Source organism: Mercurialis annua, linkage group LG7, assembly GCF_937616625.2.
Source record: "Mercurialis annua linkage group LG7, ddMerAnnu1.2, whole genome shotgun sequence".
In the NCBI taxonomy this organism is placed as follows: domain Eukaryota; kingdom Viridiplantae; phylum Streptophyta; class Magnoliopsida; order Malpighiales; family Euphorbiaceae; genus Mercurialis; species Mercurialis annua.
This window is the reverse complement of record NC_065576.1, coordinates 4,976,615-4,998,954: the sequence shown is the minus strand read 5'-3', so window position 1 is coordinate 4,998,954 and position 22,340 is coordinate 4,976,615. Positions and strand designations below refer to the sequence as shown.

The 22,340-nt window shown below is 31.3% G+C and overlaps 4 protein-coding genes across 13 annotated transcripts; 2 read left to right on the top strand and 2 right to left on the bottom strand.

Moving 5' to 3' along the window:
* Positions 1–2,067: 2,067 nt before the first annotated feature.
* On the bottom strand, positions 2,068–3,502 carry LOC126656495 (serine/threonine-protein kinase STY13-like). The gene is made up of 3 exons (XM_050351074.2): positions 3,145–3,502; positions 2,815–3,008; positions 2,068–2,690 (listed from the first exon to the last, which is right to left on the bottom strand). Exons 1-3 carry the CDS (start codon positions 3,391–3,393, stop codon positions 2,198–2,200), a joined length of 936 nt encoding a protein of 311 aa, XP_050207031.1. The 5' UTR covers positions 3,394–3,502; the 3' UTR covers positions 2,068–2,197.
* A 794-nt stretch (positions 3,503–4,296) lies between these two features.
* Positions 4,297–4,788, bottom strand: LOC126656565 (uncharacterized). The gene has a single exon (XM_050351159.2). The coding sequence runs from the start codon at positions 4,692–4,694 to the stop codon at positions 4,407–4,409; it is 288 nt and encodes a 95-aa protein (XP_050207116.1). The 5' UTR covers positions 4,695–4,788; the 3' UTR covers positions 4,297–4,406.
* Positions 4,789–7,986: 3,198 nt separating this feature from the next.
* On the top strand, positions 7,987–12,774 carry LOC126655900 (uncharacterized protein At2g24330-like). 10 transcript variants are annotated; one of them, XM_050350264.2, is made up of 7 exons: positions 7,987–8,207; positions 8,969–9,046; positions 9,597–9,883; positions 10,477–10,621; positions 11,067–11,176; positions 11,397–11,811; positions 12,187–12,774. In XM_050350264.2, exons 3-7 carry the CDS (start codon positions 9,626–9,628, stop codon positions 12,426–12,428), a joined length of 1,170 nt encoding a protein of 389 aa, XP_050206221.1. In that variant the 5' UTR covers positions 7,987–8,207; positions 8,969–9,046; positions 9,597–9,625; the 3' UTR covers positions 12,429–12,774. The 10 variants fall into 10 exon arrangements, with proteins under 10 accessions (XP_050206221.1, XP_050206220.1, XP_050206216.1 ...); XM_050350263.2 differs by having other exon boundaries at positions 9,594–9,883; XM_050350259.2 differs by having other exon boundaries at positions 8,966–9,046.
* Positions 12,775–18,340: 5,566 nt separating this feature from the next.
* On the top strand, positions 18,341–21,772 carry LOC126656465 (probable esterase D14L). Its single transcript, XM_050351041.2, has 2 exons — positions 18,341–18,824; positions 21,149–21,772. The coding sequence occupies exons 1-2, from the start codon at positions 18,457–18,459 to the stop codon at positions 21,591–21,593; spliced, it is 813 nt and encodes a 270-aa protein (XP_050206998.1). The 5' UTR covers positions 18,341–18,456; the 3' UTR covers positions 21,594–21,772.
* Positions 21,773–22,340: the final 568 nt, after the last annotated feature.

Below are 22,340 nucleotides of genomic sequence, written 5' to 3'. Positions count from 1 at the left end.
CTGAATGTCTTGATCTCATTTTCTTCCAAAGCTCAAAACAATAATAGGATTACACACCTTTGAAGGCAACCACTTTGCACTAATAGCTATGGATATCCATCCATTTCAACAACAAAGCTCAAAACACCAACTATTAACAACAATGGAATGATGGCAGAACTCCACAAGTTTGAGCAATTTTCAATACATGACATATAACTAATCCGCTAGCAGTAGAGCTTTAAGTATTTGAAGGAAAATCCCAAACCAAAGAATTCAAGTCAAGAGCAACAAAACTTCTGTGGCATGACTATCAGCACCCAAGATAATTCTAGCACATATGCTAGCTAAAAAAAAAAACACCAGCAACCATAGCTGAAATCTCATTGAGGAATTTTACCGAACGGTTAATGAGCTAAACTGAAATCTATTTGTTTTCACCAAATTGAATAGCTCAGACTAAACAAACCTTGAAACTCAAAATCATATTGAGATTAAAACTCAAATGATAACAAGAGATAAGGAATTGACTGAAAATGATATTTGTGAGAAACGAAAAATCAAAAAATCAGAGATACGAAACTCAATTGATAAGAATTGAATCTACTCAACAATCAGGAAGAAATGAGCAGCAATGATGAACAAGAAACGGTTACTATTCTCTCATCAAAATCATGTTTGACAGAGAACAAAATAATATCAGAATTTGAACGAAAGAGAATCTGAAATTGAAACCTGAATTTGATTGAAAGGAACCAGAGGTGAAATCGAAGTTGAACTTGAAATCACCGAACAATGAAGGTAATATTCTACTGAAATATGAATCAAACTTCTCATTTACCGAATGTGATAAACAGAAACTGATATTGAACCTTAAATCCACCGATAGTGATGAACAACATATTGCGTTGAGCTGAAATCTGAAATCGAACATTGAGTCACTGATAGCGATGCTCGTAAACTGAAATTCAATCCGGACCGCTGGGACTGGACATCCAGTTCGGTACAACGGAGAAGAAGCTGAAACCAATAAATCTGAAATCACGAAACTGCTGGGACTGGACATCCAGTTCAGTTAACCGGAGAAGAAACACTTAATCTGAAACGCGGCGGCAACACCGGTGGCAACGCCATCTCCCGGGCTCGGACCCGCTTTGATACCATATCAGAAAATAAACACAGAGCAACTATATTGATTGAAGTTTGTAGATTACAAAACTTAAAACTAATTACAAAACTAAATCTCTATTTATAGAGAAAATACAATAACCGTTTCTAGCTAATTATGCACACACACTGTGTGTGTTGATGAGCTGTAACCAGCTGTATATGAGCTGCAATTGGCTGTTGATGAGCTGGAATTTATAGCAGCAATGTTGGAGCAGCGGAGAAGTGGCCTTCACGATAGCAACGAAGCAACATGACTTGTGTATTTGCAGCAACAGTTTGCATGAACTCTGTTAGAAGCCTAAGCATAAAATTTATTTTTTAAAAAAATTAAATGTGAATTGTTTGATTTTAAGTATATCAAAGAGACATTTAATGAAATAAAGGACTATTTGTGAAACAATATTCTTCACTTTAAGCAAATTATAGATTCAAAAAATAGTCCTCCATGGACCGCCACTGACTATAATATTTTAAGTGAATTAAGTCCACCAAATTATACATCATTAGTTCAATACGTGACACGTGACGTGATCATTAATTAATATACCCACCATTAAATAATTGCTGTAAATAATCACGCCACCTATCACATATTGAAAGAATGTTTCATAATCACATGTATTGACCATGTAATTTTCAAAGTGCTTTGGATGAGATTTAAAAAATGTTTTTCTGCAATGTCACCTTTATCTGTGAAAGTTTGAGTAGTTCCAATTTTTTTTTACATTTTCGCTCTGAAAGTTTGAGTAGTTCCAAATTTTTACTACTAATTTTTTATTTTAATTCTGTAAATTGAAAATTTTCAATTCGATGCTTAACAAGTGCTACCCCGTTCATGCAGATCTAGTTTGTCTTTTCTCTCTTGATTACAATATTTGGCTTTTGAGAAGAACAGGCAAATTTTGGTACTAATGAAACTTAAAAAAGACAAAATATATTCAGACATGATATATACAAGTATAAATTAGCAGAGTTTGTTAATTTCTGAGTCCTATTAATGTCTCGTATATAAACTAACTACTGCTATTACAATGTAAATGAACATTGATCATAAATTCCAGCAGAAGCAACCCTTAGGCTGCTTCTGTCCAACAACTTCGGTACTATGAATCGCCTCCAATATCGACACCACTTCCTCCATGTCCGGTCTTCTCCATGGATCGGTTTCCCAACATCTTCTCATCAGGTTTACCAGAGAAACAGGACAATTTCTGGGAATTTCCGGCCTTAAATTCTCATAAACGACAGCAGTAAACTTAGAGAAGGTGATACTCCCATACGCGGGAGAACAGCAATAAATCTCCCATAAGCAGATTCCGAAGCTGTAAACATCCGATTTCTTGTCATACGGCTTATTACAGAACACCTCTGGAGCCATGTAACCAAAAGTTCCGAGGCCTCCGGTCATTTCATTAGGATTTAAAGCTTGAATCCTCGAAACTCCGAAATCTGTTATCTTCAGAGTCCGATTCTTGTCGAGCAACACATTATCCGTCTTCACATCTCTGTGCACAATATTCTTGGAATGCAGATAGCTTAACCTGCACGAAGCAGCCGAGTCAATCAGTACCCGGCTCTTGAAATTCAACAAATTTAAATTAGTCTTCAAGAATTTATTGAATGTTACAATAAAAAGATCGAAAATTTCGGATAAATTAAACATACCCTCTTGCAAGTTGTAGAGCAAATTGCATAAATTTCTTGAAAGGCAGCCTTCTTTTCCTCTTCCAGAGATAGGATTTCAGAGTACCGCCTGGATAATAATCCGTAACGAAACAACACATCTTCATCGGCATCCCACTATGACTGCACCGACCCTTCAGTTCTTCTTCTGATATATCCGTTACCGCGCCGATCAACTGCACAAAAATACGACAATCGTTACATTCCCATGCAAAATAAATTTAATAAAATTATAATATATAGTCTAAAAATATGAACTCCAACATTATCAAAGAATCAACTAAAGTAAACCCTAATGATCAAGAATTGTACCTTAGAGACATTGGGATGATCAAGGTGATACCAAACGGAAGCCTCCTGTTTGACTGCAGTTCTAAGCGAAGCGATATGCGGTAGAGGCAGACGAGTTTCATCGCCCCAATCAACTAATTTGACGGCAACTTGTTTCACATTATACAAACCTTCATAAACCATTCCGTAAGTACCTCTCGCAATAAATTTCTTGATCACAATTTTATGAGGATCTATAATCGAACCCCATTCTTCTTCTTGCTTCGCCATACTCAAATTTGAAGACTCAAATTTCTCAGTGTATTAATGGACTGGTGTATTATGAGAGGTTTATATATATAGCTTTTGTTATTTAACCCTAACAGCAGTAGATTTCTGTAATTCGTTGGGTTTCAAGTTCCCATAATGAGATTGAGATCAACTCTACTAGGGCGAGCAAGTCGAGTAATTTCATTATAATTGAAATTCAATTAAAATTAGTATTTATATAATTTAATATTTTATTTGATAACTCATAGTGTTTTACTAAATTAAAATAGTATATTAATATTAAAAGAAAATATAATATTGATCTAGTTACAGAATTAACATGATGTGACATCAAAACATAAAAAGTTAAACATATAATTATTATTGGGAATGAGGAAATTTTGGATTTGAAGTGATCCGCTCTTTTATTGCTACCTTTAAAAGAAACCTAATATAAATGAATTTTATTCACAAATAGGATAACTGATCGAAGACGGAAGACCTATGTATTTGGAAACTAATGGAAGGCAATAAAGTCTATAAATCAAAATAATAATAATAATAATTTTTAATAAAATTTAACTTTTACATTAATATTAATGTTAAAACTTTTTTTTGAAACTATATTAAGGTTAAACTTAGTAAAAAGGTTATAAAATTATTATATTTATACAAATAAATTCTAATCTTAATTAATAATACATCAAATTAGTTCATAAATTTAAAATAATAACTTATAGTAAAAATTAATATTATACTACTAAAAAAAGTTAATATAGTCAAATAAATAATTTATCTCATCTCATCCCCAACTTATTACCCACCTTAGAACCAAACATCCCATGAATGTGAGTTATTTAATGTGAGTAATTGTGCTAATGTAGAACACGGATGAATGCAATTAAAATTAAAAAAATCACATAATATAGAAAGCTTAATTAACCTTTATTAATTAAAAAAGGATAAACAAATTAATCACTACTAGTCTTATTGAAGAAGATGCAATACATAAGCAAACAAAATTCCTTTCAAACCTAGGGAGTAGGATTATTAGCTACAGCATCAATGGCAGAAACGTCAGCTTCTCTCGGCACGGAGCCACCGGAAAGAGTAGGAGCATCGGTGGCTCCGGCGCCGCGGCCGGGCTGGGGTGGAAGATGACCTTCAGTTCCGTACCCTTTTTTCTTGTAATCTTCTAAATCTTTGTATTGCATGTAAGGGCTTTCCTTCATCGGCAGACCTTCAACTGTGCTCTCTTTCTTGCCGTGATCTTTATTTTTTTGCTGGTTTTCCATTTTCCGTTCTTGTTTTTCTTTCTCCATTTCTTGATCTGCTTAGCTAATTAATGGTAGCTGCAAGCTTACTGTATATGGCTCCATGTCTACAAATTTGCCGAATGTAAGAACACGTGTCTACTTCGTAGGTGTAGTTAGTTATACGTGTCAAAGTTCAGCGCATATGGATTATAGTCCAAATGACGTACAAACCAGTCTTTTAAGCCGAGCCGGTGTCCCAAATCAAATCCATTTATAAAATTTAAGGAAAAGGGTCAATAATACCCCTAAAATTTGGGGTTAAATTAAAAGCACTCAATGTTTGAAAAGATTCATACTAGACATTTGAAAAAATGATAATCAAAGGCGCCCCAATTTGACACTGTTTCATTGTTTTTAAGATTTTATAGTCTGATTTTACGCGGCGAAGAAAAAAGAATTATTTATACCGTTAAGATTTGAATAAAGGATCAAGTGAATCCTCAATGTTTAAAAAAATTCACTTATGTTCCTAACGTCTGAAAAAATGAACAGTCATGTCTCCTAATTTAACACCATTTAATTGCTTCTCAGACTTCGTTGATATGATCCTACGTAGCTAATGTTAATTTGTTGGGATGTTTTTGCTTATAGAAATTTTGGATTTTTGAGTTTGAAAGTAATTTTTACCACTCGAAAAAATTGAACCATGTGCCACAAAATGCACACCATTGATCAATTAGACCTCATACCAAAGCAAGATAAATTTACAATAGACCATCTATATAATGTAAAACACAAAAAAAAAAAATGATTTGAAGCGATTTATGCCTGTAATTTAAAACAAAAACTAGCATAAACTATTGAAATATAGCAATTAAACTAAGACAATAGCTTCTTGTGAAGTTTCTCTATTCTTGCATTTTCTAACGGACGAAAACAAAAAATATCCTTATGTATCTCCAAATGCTTGAGATGATGAATCTTGAACCTATTAAAAAAAGAGAATAATATATAAATATAGCACGAGGATGAAATACTACTATTTAAAAATTAATATTAGACGATATAATCATGATACATGAATATAATTAGACTGTTAAATATTTGTTTGTATAATTTCATCCGTAAATAGAATATCACCTTGCACATTGCCATTGTTACTTGCAATAACAGTAATTTCAACATCTATTGCGGTTGTGCATTTAACTCTCGTGTGACCTGTTTAGTTCAAAATGTGTGTACTTTATATGATGTCTTATACTCCGTATCTGTTTTAGAATTTGATTTATTGACTTCCTAATCACTCATTGTTCTGTGTAATAAAAATATTTTTAATTAATTCAACAAATTTCGAGTATATTGCTTACTTCGAGTAAGAACATATCTCTCGAAATTCCTACTCGAGGGATGGTTAGAGCATCTCCACTCTAGTGCTAAAATACCTCACAATGCTATAATTTAGCATTTAGTATAAAAAGCACATCTCCATTGCACTTCTATTTCATGTGCTAAATTTAGCATATGCTAAACTTTGTGCCAAATTTGTTAGAAAGTTTAGCATATGCTAAATTTTATTATATCTAAATTATTTACAGATTTGCCATCAATAATGATAATCACTTATAAAACTATAAATTTAGCATTTAGTTTAGCATTTTGCAATGGAGCAAATTTTAATAATATGTGCTATATGTAGCATTTTATCTTATTTTATGCTAAAAATAGCATAAAAAATACAACATGCAATGGAGATGCTCTTAGCTAATCGACGAGTAGTTAACCCTTCCTCAAGTAGGAACTTCGACAGATATGTTCCTACTCGAGGAAACCAACATACTCGATGAGCATAATAGTTACCTCGAGTGAGAACTTCCCCAGTAATATTACTACTCGAGATAACAAATATACTCGTCGAGCATGACAGTTACCTGGAGTAAAATAGCATAAACAAAATATAAACAGCTAAAATCAGCCAATTTGATTGCAAGTGACATGTAAGAATGACCAGCAATCTGTTTTTACTTATTAAGAAACAAAATAACAAACAAAAAATCAACAAAATATACCTGAAATCAAATTGAACTATTGTCATTTTTTAAGATTATTTCACCATGCAATAAGAATTTACTGCTGATTTTTTGTTGGAAGAGAAAAGATGAATGAGTGATTTAGAACCGACATCTCGCTTCCCCTTGTCTATCTATGAATGCAAGAAACTCTTTTAATTGACTAAAGTTTTGTGCAAAGTCTGCTTTATGCAAAGTATGAGATAAAATGAATAAAGCACGTTGAAGATGTTTATAGTGATTAGGGAGTTATTTTAATTACAAGTTTAATAGGTATTAAGTCATTTTTTGATTTACTTTTTAACGGTGTAGATTAAATAGTTTAAATCAACGGTTTATATTAAAAACAAGTAACATACGTTGTTAAAAAAACAAATTATTTGTAGATAGACCCCAAAGATATTTGAAACTAATGAATTTTTAATATATAGATTTTAAAATATAAAAGAACAAATTACTCTAAGACCCCTCACGTTTGTCATAATTCACAATTTAGTACCCCTTATTTGAAAATCAAACGATTTGGTACTCCAATTTTAATTTTTTAAACTATAAGGCCATTCTGTTCGTTCCATTAATAATTCGATATTTACTTTCAAACAATTTGGTACCTCAATTTTAATTTTATAAATGATTTGGTACCTCACTTTTAATTATTTTAACGGTTTGGTACTTTATTTTCAAATGATTTACAAACGATTTGGTACCTCACGTTTCATTTCGTTAACGATTTGGTACCTATATTTAACAGAAGAGCCTTATAGTTTACAAAATCAAAACTGAAGTACCAAATCATTTGATTTTCAATCAAGAGATACCAAAATGTGAATTATGACAAACGTGAGGGGTCTTAAAGTAATTTACTCTATATAAAATTTGAAATTCAAATATAAATTCAAAATATTAAATACATATATCCAAACACACTTTTAAAGAATTTAAAAGGCTAAATGAATATTATTATAAGTAAATGTAAAATTACTTTTCCTATTTATCACATTATTAATACTATACTTTACAAATTAATTAATTAATATTTCTAATAATATATCAACTTACGTGTATATAAAATTATAATTTCTAAATTGTATTTTTTACATATTATTTAATTCTAGTCAAAATTATATAATTTTTCAAAAAATAAATATTATAAATTTAATAATATTTATTTTTACTTCAGTATACTATTTTTTACTTTTATAATTGTTTCAATATAAAATTGCACAATTTTGACTAAATAAATTTAATAGTTGGCTTCCTCAAAAAAATTTAATAGTTGGCTAAAAGCCTAAAACTATAGTTTTGGGTATGTACTTTTTAATCAAAGGAAAGAAATAAAATACTGATTCACATTTTCAACCATTCCACCGGAACAAAACACAATCAAAGCGGTTCTCTTTCAAGTCATTCCGCCCGCTGCCGCCGCCAGTGTCCTGTCCTTTCCGCCTGCTGCCGCCACCAGGGCCGTGTCCTCTCCGCATACTGCCGTTGCTGCAGCCCGTGGGTTGATCCGGTAAGAATCATATTTTAATTGTTCTATCAATTTTTAGATCTGATCTTTAGTTGTTATGAATTAATTAATGATTTATGCTTTGTATTTGCTTAATTAAAATGGAATAAAGTACCAAAACAAATTCATTGCGTGTACTGAGTGCTTTGGAGAATATGAAAAGATCTAGATGAAGCTTTAGGTTTGTTGAGATCAATGGAAATTAGGTTTACTTCACTAATTATTAGTCTGTGCAAGTCTGGAAATTAGGCTTGTGATCTCTTCCAAGAGATGTTGATAATGAGGCTCCCGCCTGATGAATTTATGTACACGCCTTTGATTTATGCTTATTGTAAAGAGGGAGATCTGGAAATGGCTTTTCATTTGCACGACGAAATGATACAGAAAGGGTTTCTACTTGATGCTGTTACTTACGACGTGCTTATTGATGGACTTAATAAATAAGCTCGGACGAAAGAAGCTAAGAGGCTTTTGCTTAAGTTGTATTATGACGTATCCCATTTGATTTAACATAAAGCACACTGATGGAAAACTGTTGCAGTATTGAATATAAGAGTGCCGTAACTCTTGTGAAGGGATTTTGCTAATTAAACCATTAGGTTGGAAGGAGTTCTTGAAAACCATTAGAAGTTTAAATGTAATTTTGTAGAGGGAATGCAATTTTGGTGTTAAGTTACCATGTATATTCAATATTGTATTCATTGTTTCTTTCTTATCCCGTTTTTTTATATTATTTTAATGCAGTTTCCTTTTCTCTCTAGAAGTGGGGTTAGAAAAGTTGATCGCAGAAGAATCGGAACAAGGAGATGAAAAATGTGTAATAAATCTGCCAGACATTCCTGGTGAGGCCAAAACATTTGAACCGCTGACAATTTCTTCTAAGGTGTGAAACTTGAACTTTATCAAATGTTGTGTATGTCCGATGTGTTGCTGAACATATTGAAGTGATTGAGGAATATAGGGAAGACGATCTAATTATGCAGTTGAATAATACTTCCATTGCATGTTTACATAATTTATCTTTTTTTTTATTAGGTGTAAGTTAATATATGTGGTTCTGGTGATTTCCATGCCGAAATGTACTGAATAATTGGAACCAAATCTTCATACCGAACCATACCAAAATCTAAAATCTCCGAACTGATTTGAACCGAATTTTGGTATGGCTCTAGAGATCCCTGATTTTTTGTTCGGCTATGGAGATTTGTCAAATTCCCGGCTCTCTCGAACTGTGCCTGCCCCTATTTAGCACGATGATCAGATTTACATCCATCCATGCATTTTAAAATTGTTCTATCATGTGTTTGCAATTTGAAAATCTAGATTTGTGCACACATACATATTTACAGCTTATAACTATATTCTATTCTTTTTTTTCTCTAACTTCAGCAGTAGTGGAAGTTGAAGAAGAATAATAGAATATGGAGGATAAAGGTCTAATTGCAGAGAATGAAAAGAAAGAGGGGCAGCAGCAGCCAAGTGTTGAGGCTAAAAAGAAGCGCAAGGGTCTTATGTCCCGAATATGGAATGGCATTTTTAGACACAACGGTGACGATTTTGAGAAGAGGCTGCAATACATTTCTAAGGAGGAATCTGCTATTTTAACTAGGATGAAAAAGAGAGCCCTTACTTGGAGGAAGATGACTAGACATCTTATTATCTTCTGTGTCATTTTTGAGGTAGTTCATCATCTAATGCATGCATAAGTACAGCAGTTTCTAGTTTTGTTTTTTCCTTGTCCTCATTTCAGTTCACCAAACTTGTTTTGCTTCTGTACCTTGTTTTTGGTTGATCTGTTTCTTTTATTATTTACAGATACTGATGCTATTGCACATGGAATCTAGTAGTCCCTTTTAATTTATTTTATTATGTGCTTCATGTTTAGTGTTCTTCATATTCTGTCTCGTTTCACTTTACACAAGTTAACTTAGTTTTAGTTTTCACTTTTCAGACACTGCATTTGCAATAAACTCATAGGATACTTCTTTAATCAAACAGCTTTCAGCCACCTTCTAGAAATCTACAAGTCAAAAAATGTGTCTTCCCATCATCAGATTTCAAGAGATTTAAAATATATGCCATATAGAAATATGTTAGCTATCTCATGTTGATTTGTTTATAATAAACTTTAACCTCTACAAAACAAGGTCTAATAGCTTTTTGGGGTGATCCACTTTTTTCTGATGCCATGTCTTGCTCATGGTGATATTATGGTTCTTCACAATCATTTCTCACGGTCTTCACATTTTAGTTTAATGTTCCTTATATTCAGGTAATTGCTATAGGTTATGCCATTATGACAACAAGATCAATGGATTTAGATTGGAAAATGAGGGCTTTTCGAGTTTTGCCAATATTTCTTCTGCCTGCTTTATCATCTATTGCTTATTCAGCATTTGTAAGCTTCACAAAGATGTGTAAGTGATGCAAAATAATTTTATTTTCTTGATTTTTTATTCAATTACAGCTTTGTTTTCCTCATTATCTGCAAATATCAGTTCTAGTTTGTGTGATGTGTCTGGTCCTCAAAAGTTTAAATGCAGGGTAATGAGCCTACAGTATTTGATCAAACAATTATATCTTAGCTTGAAATTGTGAAATAGCTTTTGAAGCTAGATATGCTTGGCCTGCGTACTAGTACAACAAGTATTGTGAACTGAAATAAAAACGATGGGCAGTGATTTTATTTACTTGAAAAGGCTGTGCGAGGCTCAGCTCTAAGATTTTATTTTCTACCTGTGTCCGTCTTGATTGGTTGAGCACAGTTTGAAATGACAAGATTTGATCATACTGGCGTTCTGGGGATTTGTACCACGTAGAATCTTTGTATATTTATAATTCTCGAGCTACTTGGTCATGTAGGTGATCGCAAAGACCTAAAAACTCTAGAGAGGCTTCGTGCTGAACGACAAGCCAAGATTGACGAACTTAAAGAGAGAACAAATTACTACTCTACTCAGCAACTCATTCAGGTAACAGTCACAACAAGCATAGATTGGACTATCTTTTGTTTTGTAAATGTAATGATTGAAGGAGATATCTTGAATTTGCTTTCCGCAAAGGAGGATTAATGCAAACAAATATTAGAAAAGCATGGTGCTTGCTGTGTGTTGTGGGCCATGTTTAATAAAGGTACAGAACAATGATTGTGAAATACTGAGTTTGGCATGGTTTGAACTCTGGTTTATGCAGAGATATGATCCTGATCCAGCTGCAAAGGCAGCTGCTGCAACTGTCCTTGCGTCCAAGTTGGGTGCAGATTCTGGCTTGAAAGTTGTTTTGGGAGATGAACCAAAGCATAGTATTCCAACAGGAAAGAGTAACGACGTTGAGATTGCACAAGCAAGGGGTCTTCGAAATAGAAAGAAAATGCACAGTAAATCCAATAGTGCAGGGAATTCACCAGTACATAATTCGAGTGAAGAATTGCTACAAAGTGAAGGCCTCCAAACTTCTGAGCATAATCAGCTCATTGTTGAGCATCACAATCCACAGGCTTCTGCTATGCAAGACGGGGGTTGGATTGCTCGATTAGCAGCATTACTTGTGGGCGAGGATCCTACGCAATCTTATGCTTTAATTTGTGGCAACTGCCATATGCACAATGGTGAGTTGGTTTCACTTTCTTTTTATATATACTTCTTGCGCCCCAAAATTGATAGACACTATTTCCACTTTTTTTGTCCCAAGTTATTGACGGTCAGTTATTTCTTCAACGACCATTTGCTATATACCCTTTTATAAAGTAAATAGTAGGCATAGTTAATCTAAATATCTTAATACATGTGTTTGTCCAAAATTTTCTATCAATTTGGCACGGAGGGAGTATTAGATAATGTATTACGATGGAATTTACTTTTTATATAGGAACCTACAACTTGCAGAATTATATTCTGAAATCTAGCTTACATAGTTTCATATCTATGAGGCAGTTGTTAGTATCTGCATTGTGAATGTTGTGGCTTGTTTTTATTCTTCACAGGGCTTGCCAGAAAGGAGGACTTTCCGTATATTACTTACTACTGTCCACACTGTCATGCCCTGAATCAGCCAAAACAATCAGAAGATGTTTCTGCTTCTCTCAATTTGGGTGCTTTAAAAGCTGTCGGAAATTCTGAAGTGGTCAATAATACCGTTAATCTCCCAAGTAGCAGCCCATCTTCAGCTGCTTCGGAGATTGAGGAAGTAAATGAAACGATAGCATCCGGGGATTTGTCCAATTAAAATTTTAGCTATCTTTTGCTGCGTGTATGGTTTGGCTGCTTGATATTTTCGTATGATGGCGAGAAATGCTCGAGATGTGCTGGTGATTTCTTTTTGTACTTTACTACATATATAGATCATGGCTGAAATGTAATAGAGGAAATTCTTTACTTTTTTTTTAGTTATGGATAGCTCAAAGTTGAAACCCTATTTGGTATAATTTTTGCTTCGGTTGGGGTGTGGTATGGTGGTGCTGATAAATGTTTGGTGCAAACAGTGATTGGGGAAAGCTGAGATCAATAGTGATATTTTTGTTTTAATATATTTGAAATTATTATTTTTCAGGACCCATCAAAATTTGCTTTTAGATTTTGATTTGATCCGATTTGTTTTAGATTTGTTCATAATATTATTACGTGTCAAACATGTGCTGGTTTATAGACTTGGTTCATTTTTGCCCTTATATTGAGTCCTCGTGTCAGGTTTAGGGGATTCTTTGTCCATGTACCATGGACCGCATACTATTTAAATTTTATTTATTATTTTTATGAATTCATTTATTAAATTTTATATTCGACTTTGATAAATGTAAATGTTTTTAATATAACTTTCTGTATTATAGATGAGGTTTGTATTTCGTTGGTTCGATGTAATAAATTTATTTTTTGATATTTGTATTTGACATTTTCTCAAGTGTGAAGATTATTTCTCACGATAACATGTCCTTATAATTAAAAAAACATTATATGAATACAGTTAGCCATTTAGTATTTGTATGATATGATACTATTGAGTTGAACATTCAATTATATATAAATTGATAATATATTATTAAAATAGAATTAAATATCTAATTTAACAGTAATAAATATACAATGTTATTTTATAAAGAAAATGGGTAATGTTGGTACAAGCGTGCAATTACGTAAGGCAAGTGTAAACCAACAAAATTTCATACTCCATCACCTCATACTCTGTAGTTTATCTATTTCTGCTAAATTATGCAATGTCCTTCTTGTTTATTCTACCGTCGACCCTCTAATAGTTAATATTCTATAACTTAATAATTCTAATAATTAATAGAAAATTGAGAGAACCAACTTCGTTCCACGTCGGATAATTAATAATTCTATTATTTAATAATTAATAAAATTTAAAATATATTCTATATGAATATTAATTATTAGAGAGATTTTTTTAAAGAAATATATAACAATTGATGATTTATTTGAGACAATACTAACCTTAATTTATAAAGTGGAAGTTAAAATACCATCAAATTATAATTTTTTTATTCTTTTGAGTGATTGTAAAGTGTATTTAGTTAGTTTTTTTTATAATATAATATTAATATTAGATTTATTAATGTAGATGTTTTAAAATATCTTTTATAATTTTTTTTATATAAATTCAATAAATTAATAATTCTAATAATTAATAAATTTTTGATCCACCATGTGTATTAATTATCAGAGGGTCGACTGTATTTGAGAAATTTTTAAATAGATTCAGTCCAACACGTCATCCATAAACTAAATCTATCATATTATGACATGTCATTAAAATAATGACATTATCGTAATAATAGTATTCAAAAGTGTAAAAAAGTAATAAACAAAATTACGATAGTGCCACTATTTTAATGACGTGTCATAATATGATAGGCTAGTTCACGAATGGCATGGTAGACTGAGTCTACCTAAAAATCTCTCTATTATATTATCTTGATTTTAAGAATTAAGATGTCCATTTAATTTTAGATACACTTTTTAAAAAATATTATTAATTATAAATTAATATTTTTATAATTCTATAAATTAAAAACTAATATTAAAAGACTATTCATTAATTATTAATAATAAGGAATAAAATAAAAAAATTACTTTTGGTATTTTACATTTTATAAAAAAAAATCCAATAACATTTCAAAATAGTAAACAATTTGGTTGGGATGGAAGAAATAATTGAGTCATATAAATTTGATTTTAAAAGAACTTACACTCCTTAACAGGTAATCTTTGATTTTTTTATAGTATTGTACTTCTTTTAATAAATCTTTTAACAGGTAAACTGACAGTTTTATTAATTGAGTGTGTGTGTGTATAATCGCATTCGAATTCTATTATCTGGCTCACAAAATATAGAAAAAAAGGAACATGGGTCACATTATAGGTTGGGGATTTGTTAGTATCAGAATATTTATTTTATAATGTAATTAAATTTTATAAATAAATAAGTATAGATTAAACATATTAATAATCACTATATTAATTTATAAAAAAAATCATAGATTGATTCTTGAATTACTAATAGTAATGACTAATGACTAGTGAGTATATTTAAATATGGTCTTCTTTTAAAAGGAGATGAAAAATTCAGAACAAGTAAACTCTTAACTGATAAACTTGAAAATAAATAATTTGCTATGGAGTGTTTTAACTGGTACTTTCAACTTTCAAGTAATAAAAATAAATAAAAAGAATGAAAGTCAATCTTACATTTAAAAATTAGTATTTAGATTAAAGTAAAATACTAAAAAAAGTAAAAATAAGTAATATTTGTAGAACTATTATAAAAAATCACATAAATTTAATGAGCTATGATGGATCCACTCAATTGATGAATCATGAAATCAACAGGCATTTGACGAATTTATTTTATAAAGAATTATGACCCAATCAATGAATTGATATTTCATTTTTTATTAAATTGTGTTTGCACTGGCCCAAAAAGAGCTCATATGGGCTAATTCGGGTTTTTTGAACCCGAAAGCCATCAACTATCCTTTTGTTCCTATCTTAACTTAATAGTTAGCTTTTTTAGTCATTATCTTATTTTTAGTCATTATCTTTGTTATTTAGCTTAGTATTTATCTAAATAAAAGATTGTATCTCATTAGACTAGGTTTTCTATTTAGGGTTTGTTCCCTATAAATAGCTAGTTTTAGGTTTGTATTCTCGACAACTCAAATCAATCAAACAAATACAACTTCAAAGCCCTGTGCTTTTCTATCCCCAACCTCCGCGGTTGGTTAATTTAGGAGTAGTTTTCAGTATTAATCTCGCCTGAGTTCATAGCTCCCAGATTATTACTATTAGATCACGTGGTTAAGTGTCTTTAACCAAACAACACACTTTTCTGACTAAATTTCGGTCTAAAGCATACTTCCATACAGAACCCATTATAAATTCAAAGATTCGCGTGTCTGGAAATTTTCCACGCAAACATCTTTTGGCGACTCCACTGGGGACGTGTTATGGTTGACACAAGGACTGCATTTAAGAAGAAAAGTGTCAAATTCAGACTCTTTGCAAGCTGTGGTGCGATCATAGTTTTGATCAAATCATGTCTTATTATTCGAGTCAACTATCGGCGATCGTAGAGAATATGAGAGCCGAACGTGCTGCTATCCAAAGGGAGATTAGGGCCGATTTTAATAAATTAACTTCGGCTATAAATAATCTTGCCAAAGTGTTAGGAGGCGAACAAATCAAAGAGCCAGTTTTTGAGTACGAGATTACCGAGTTTTCTTTAATCTCTACTAAGGAGATCGATAGTGTTGATGAAATCTACACCGATGATGATATCGACGCCGATCTTAATGTTAGCGATATTGAGAGAGAAGAGGCTTGCATCAATGATGATTCTAATATCAGTATTGACCTTGATAATATCAAGGCTGATATTGCTAGGCGAGTCAAGGATACTGGGGGGCATGGGCAATCTCTTTCCCTCTTAAGAGATCAAATGCAATCGGTTTTTGTACAAGCCGATATTGTTGAGGATGAAAACGCCGAGAGACAAGGCCGATCACCATTCGCCTTGACGAGTCATGCCAAATTGATTGTTAAGAATTTACCAAGGTATTCGTCGCGGTCAATGATTCTTGGAAAATGGAATGAAATTTTCAGTCAAGGTACAACTTATTTTCTACTATGCTTTCGGCTAAGAATTCAATATATGAATGATCAGAATAAGCCGATTTATAATAAAAAAGTTCACTTTAAATTTTGGACAATCTATTTGAAACAACCACAAAGAAAAAAGCAGATCGTCCAAATTGAAGGTAAGCCGATCACAATATTACTAATTGGTTGATGTTGTGTTAAGTGGTCGGTTAAAAATAGGTCTTCAATAAATAGTCGACCAAATAGCAAAATGAGCATAATGGTTTGGATCGGCCCTTAAAGTTTTTTTTTTTTTGTGGCCGATTAAAATAGTTGGTTGTTTCAGGAGTCTCACTTACTCCGTAAATAACTAATCAAGTTGCATGGGATTGAAATAATGGACAAGGTGTTAACCAAATATTGGTATTAAAGCTCGCCCAATCAGGTGAAAGTTGAGATTAAATGAATGGAAGTGAGTATATAGCAGGTGATATGGCAATTCTTTGGATGAGAGTAGTGGGCTATTAAAATCGATATATCAAGAAAAGGAGCAGTTTTGGCATTAATATTTTAATGGATCGGCCAATTACTTATTCATAGACTTGGCCGATTAATTATATCGGCAAAGATTGGGCATCAAACTTTATTTTTTTATTCGGTCTCAACAATGACCGATTAAATCGTTGGACAAATGAGAGACTAAAAAGACACGCGATAAAAATACGTCTTCTCACCTTACTTGACATTCAGCTAAAAAGACGTGGGGGGCATTGTTTGCACTGGCCCAAAAAGAGCTCATATGGGCTAATTCGGGTTTTTTGAGTCCAAAAGCCATCAACTATCATTTTGTTCCTATCTTAACTTAATAGTTATCTTTTTTAGTCATTATCTTATTTTTAGTCATTATCTTTGTTATTTAGCTTAGTATTTATCTAAATAAGAGATTGTATCTCATTAGACTAGGTTTTCTATTTAGGGTTTGTTCCCTATAAATAGCTAGCTTTAGGTTTGTATTCTCGACAACTCAAATCAATCAAACAAATACAACTTCAAAGCCCTGTGCTTTTCTATCCCCAACCTCCGCGGTTAGTTAATTTAGGAGTAGTTTTCAGTATTAATCTCGCCTGAGTTCATAGCTCCCAGATTATTACTATTAGATCACGTGGTTAAGTGTCTTTAACCAAACAACACACTTTTCTGACTAAATTTCGGTCTAAAACATACTTCCATACAGAACCCATTATAAATTCAAAGATTCGCGTGTCTGGAAATTTTCCACGCAAACAAATTGTTAATTTTATTACAACTATATAAGACTCTAACATTAGTATTGTTTCAAAAAGGAAAAAACCCTTGACATTAATATTTTTATTACAATAAAAGCATATATTCAAATAGAAAAAAAATGTAAATTATATATGTTTTTTAACTAGCATGACGTTTATGAGACAAAAAATATTCATATAAATTTTATCAACCACGTCAATAGATAAAGTCAATTATATAATATCAACTAAAATAATATGCTACAATTTCGCTTATTATTTTATCGAGGAACTTATACATTTGTACTAACTAAAAATATTCGTGCAAAGGATCGCTGCAGTTCTTGAATTTATGCGTTAAAATCAATTAATTCAAATTCAATAATTTTAAACTATTATGAATAATATTTTGTAGTTTTATGTCAATTAACTTTGAAATTATGTAAAATAAATACGCTCACGAGCTGTCCGTTGAAGATTGGCTGACCGAAAACTAAAAAATGTTACCCCTATTTAATTAAAATTGCTAAATACGAGCTAACCGATCCTAACAAACAAATTTAGGCACCGCAGTGACTTTTTTTTTTCCAAAAATATTCCATGTACTAGTAGTATTTTTGTAATAATTCACTTCCAAATGTTGATCCTACATTCAACAACCGTTAGATTAACATACAATAATGAAACAAGACAATACACCAAACATATACAAACAAAACCCAACAAATCTTATCATTTAAAATAAAATCAACATATAATATGAGGTCTACATTTTTCATAGTCGGCATTTCCCCAACTACAAAAACACCCCAAAAAAATACAAAAAGTCTACAGTTTCATAAACCATCAAACCCACTTCAAAAAAATCTAAAAAAATCCAAAAAAAAAATAAAAATCATGGGTATTGTAGAAGATGCACACAACGTAAAAGTGATAGGAAAAGGAGAGCGAATTTTAGTTCTAGCTCACGGATTCGGCACCGATCAGTCAGTTTGGAAGCACCTGGTGCCTCATGTAGTGGACGATTTTAAGGTGATTTTGTATGATAATATGGGAGCTGGAACTACAAATCCTGAGTATTTTGATTTTGAAAGGTACGCTAGTCTTGAAGGCTATGCTTATGATTTGCTTGCGATTTTAGAAGAATTTGGAGTGGCGTCGTGTGTTTTTGTTGGTCATTCGGTTTCGGCTATGATTGGGGCGGTTGCTTCCATTACTCGCCCGGATTTGTTCTCTAAGCTTATCATGATCTCTGCTTCTCCAAGGTAAATTCCTTTTGGCTTTTTTTTTTTATGGTTTAAAAATTAAAAAGATTAAATTATTTTGATTGTCGGTTTGCGGTCGAATCGGTTGAGTCCAGAGTCGTCATCATGTTTTTGAAACATTGGTTTATAAATAGGTCTAATCACTCAAAAACCCCTCACCTTTAAACTTTTTTTCAATTCTACCCCGACGTTGAAAATTTGTCAATTTTACCCACTTTTGAATTTTCTGTTTTCAATTGTACCCCAATATTTAAATTTTTGTTAATTTTTTTACTTAAATGATGAAATCATTCAATTAATTAAGTCTAAACATGAAATTAAATTCTTTTTTATTCAAAAAAGTACAAATAAGTCCTTTTTTTTAAAAAACTAACTAAAAACCATAATCAAATTAACACTAATTTAAATTCTTAATTAATTTAACTAAATTTAAATAAATTTTAAAAATATACAATTAATATATGCGAGACATGTCGAATGTTTTAAACAAATTTCCAAACGCAAAAGACGTTAATTTAATTTTTCAGGGTACAATTGAAACACAAAAATGCAAAATAGGGTAAAATTGACAAATTTATAACGTCAGGGTATGATTGAAAAGGGGCTAAAAGGTCGGGGTTTTTTAAGACATTAGGCCTTATAAATATACATATTTTTGGGAAACTGAGTTTATTATTGCCTCATTTTTGCACAACGCAACGAGCCAATAAAAATTTATAGAATTTTTTTAATTATTTTTTACCACTTAATATTCGAACGTTAGAAAATATTTATCGGTTTATTGGACGAATAATATAGTACAACCATGAAGTTCTATGATTATTCTTAAGCTAATTGTTACTTCTGTGAATAAATATAAAAGTTTGTTAAGGGATCATGGATGCATGAATTTGGGGTGAAAACGGGGAGCCGGGTCTGAATGAGGCTAAGCTCGATCTTGAGCTGTCTGTTATTCAAGTTCGAGTTTGATGAATTTAAATTCTCGAATTCAAATAATATCCGAGCTATTCGAGATTGAGCCGATCGAGTTCAATAAAAATAAAACTAATTATCATAAAATTAATATTATATTTAATGTATTCTAAATTGATGAGCTCGACTCGAGATGAAACTCGAGTAGCATGAACTCAATTTGAATTTTTTAGTTGATTCGAATTTGTTTTTAATTCGATCTTGAATAATTCGCGAGTATTCCAATTCAATTACATCCCTAGTGTGAAAATCTAAACTAACAAGTGGGTGGTACGAAAGAACAAAAATATACTATGGAAGAGCCAATATTTTTTAAGATGAATATTATTCATAGAAATTAATCTTAATTTTAGAATTCCTATGCTTTCATTTCTTAATCTTATAATTAATTTATTCTTTTACATATTCTAACTAGTTGACACTGGATATAATTGTTTAATTATTAGAGGAAATTACACCATTTACCAAAAAAAATGAAAATAATTACAAAAGTATATGTTGATTTTTTTCATTTACAAAAATATTAATAATATTTACAAAAGTACAAAAAAATAAAAAATAATATCAAACATACGGTGTATACTGTGGGTATAATGTTAGTATACTAATAAACTAACATTATATCAACATTGTACCAAAATTATACCAACATTATACATACTGAGATTTTATTAATATTAAATAAAAATTTACCAAAATTACATCAAATCGTATACTGAAAATTAAATTAATAATATACCAAAATTATACCATCAGTATATCAAGAGTATACAAATTTTCTAGTTCATTACCAACTATAGTGAAAAATACACATAAAAAAAATACATGTTATCAACTAGAAAATATATATAAAAATTTATAATCAATATACCAAAAATATACTGAAATTATACCAATAATAAACCAAATATTATTTTTAAAATTATCTGATTTATAGTTTTAATATTCCAAAATTATACCATAATTATACCGACATTATACAAATCGTACTTTTGTAATTAATTTTCATTTTTTGATACTTTTGTAATTAATTTTAAATCAGTCGTATTTTTGTAAATAAAAAAAGTTGACAGATACTTTTGTAAATATTTTTAAAATTTTAGGTACTTTTGTCATCGTCCCTAATTATTACGGCTTTATAATATAGCTGGATCTTTGCATATGTGGGCTGCATATCAATCAACCTCTTTGTCTCTAGGGAAGTTGATTATTATTTTAACAAATATATATTCAAAAACCAAAAGCTAGATATACATTATAGTTTTTAATATTGATAGCTAGTACGACATTCATCAATTATTCAAATAAACATTTTTTTTATTTATTTTAATTGGCTTATTTTTTTTGTCAAGGTATTTGAATGAAGTGAATTATTATGGAGGATTTGAGCAAGAGGAGCTAACTCAATTATTCGAAGCAATGCAAGACAATTACAAAGCATGGTGCTCAGGGTTCGCACCGTTAGCCGTTGGTGGCGACATGGAATCCGTGGCGGTCCAAGAATTTAGCCGAACCCTGTTCAACATGAGACCAGACATAGCTCTAAGTGTGGCTCAAACCATATTCCAAAGTGACATGAGATCAATCTTACACATGGTCACAGTCCCATGTCATATTGTTCAAAGCATTAAAGATTTGGCTGTCCCCGTCGTAGCGTCCGAATATTTGCATCGACACCTCGGTGGTCAGTCTATCGTAGAGGTCATGTCGACGGACGGTCACTTGCCGCAACTGAGCTCACCGGATGTTGTAGTTCCGGTGCTTCTTAAACACATCCATCATGATATTGCTACCTGATTTTTTTTGTGTGTTGTTTGATTTTTGTTTATGGGTAAGTTGTGCTTACTTTATATGTTTGATTAGGTTGGTAATTTAGGATTATGATATGTTGATTGTGGTGGTTGGACCGTAAGGTCACTTGTGCTTGTATTGTTAAATATCATCGAGAATAAGATTTCTGCACGTATTGTTGTAAACTATTAACTGGTTATCATTTTGTCTTTTAGATTTTACTTGAAATTTTTACCTTCGGTACTGAATTTAATCTGTGTTAGCTATTTATATCTCCAAGTAATTCTTGAATCGTACATAATTTACATAAATTTCATATAATATAAATATTCAGTTTTAGCTCGACCTATACTTCTACTCCTTCCTCTGTAACAAAATAGAGGAACAAAAAATTAAAAGCTCCGTTTAGTCTACTAAATAGGGCTAGTTTGTCTAAATAAAACAACCAATGAACCAAAGGATAAGATAGTTAAATAATTCATTGAACTTTTTAATTCATTCACTTACATGATTTAGTTTATTCAATTGACTTGAGTATGAATAACTTATTTATGCGACTTTATATTATATATTGTTTCAATTTTAAAGTAAAATTTACTTTTATTTTTTTCATATTACTTTTCTTTTAAATTTAGACTTTGAAGCTCTTGTTTTTTTTTTTCCAGATCAAAGTTTATATCTCTAATTGTAAAAGTATATTTTATTTTGTTCTAAAACAATGTCTTCTTATCAACAATTCAAATTTTACATTTA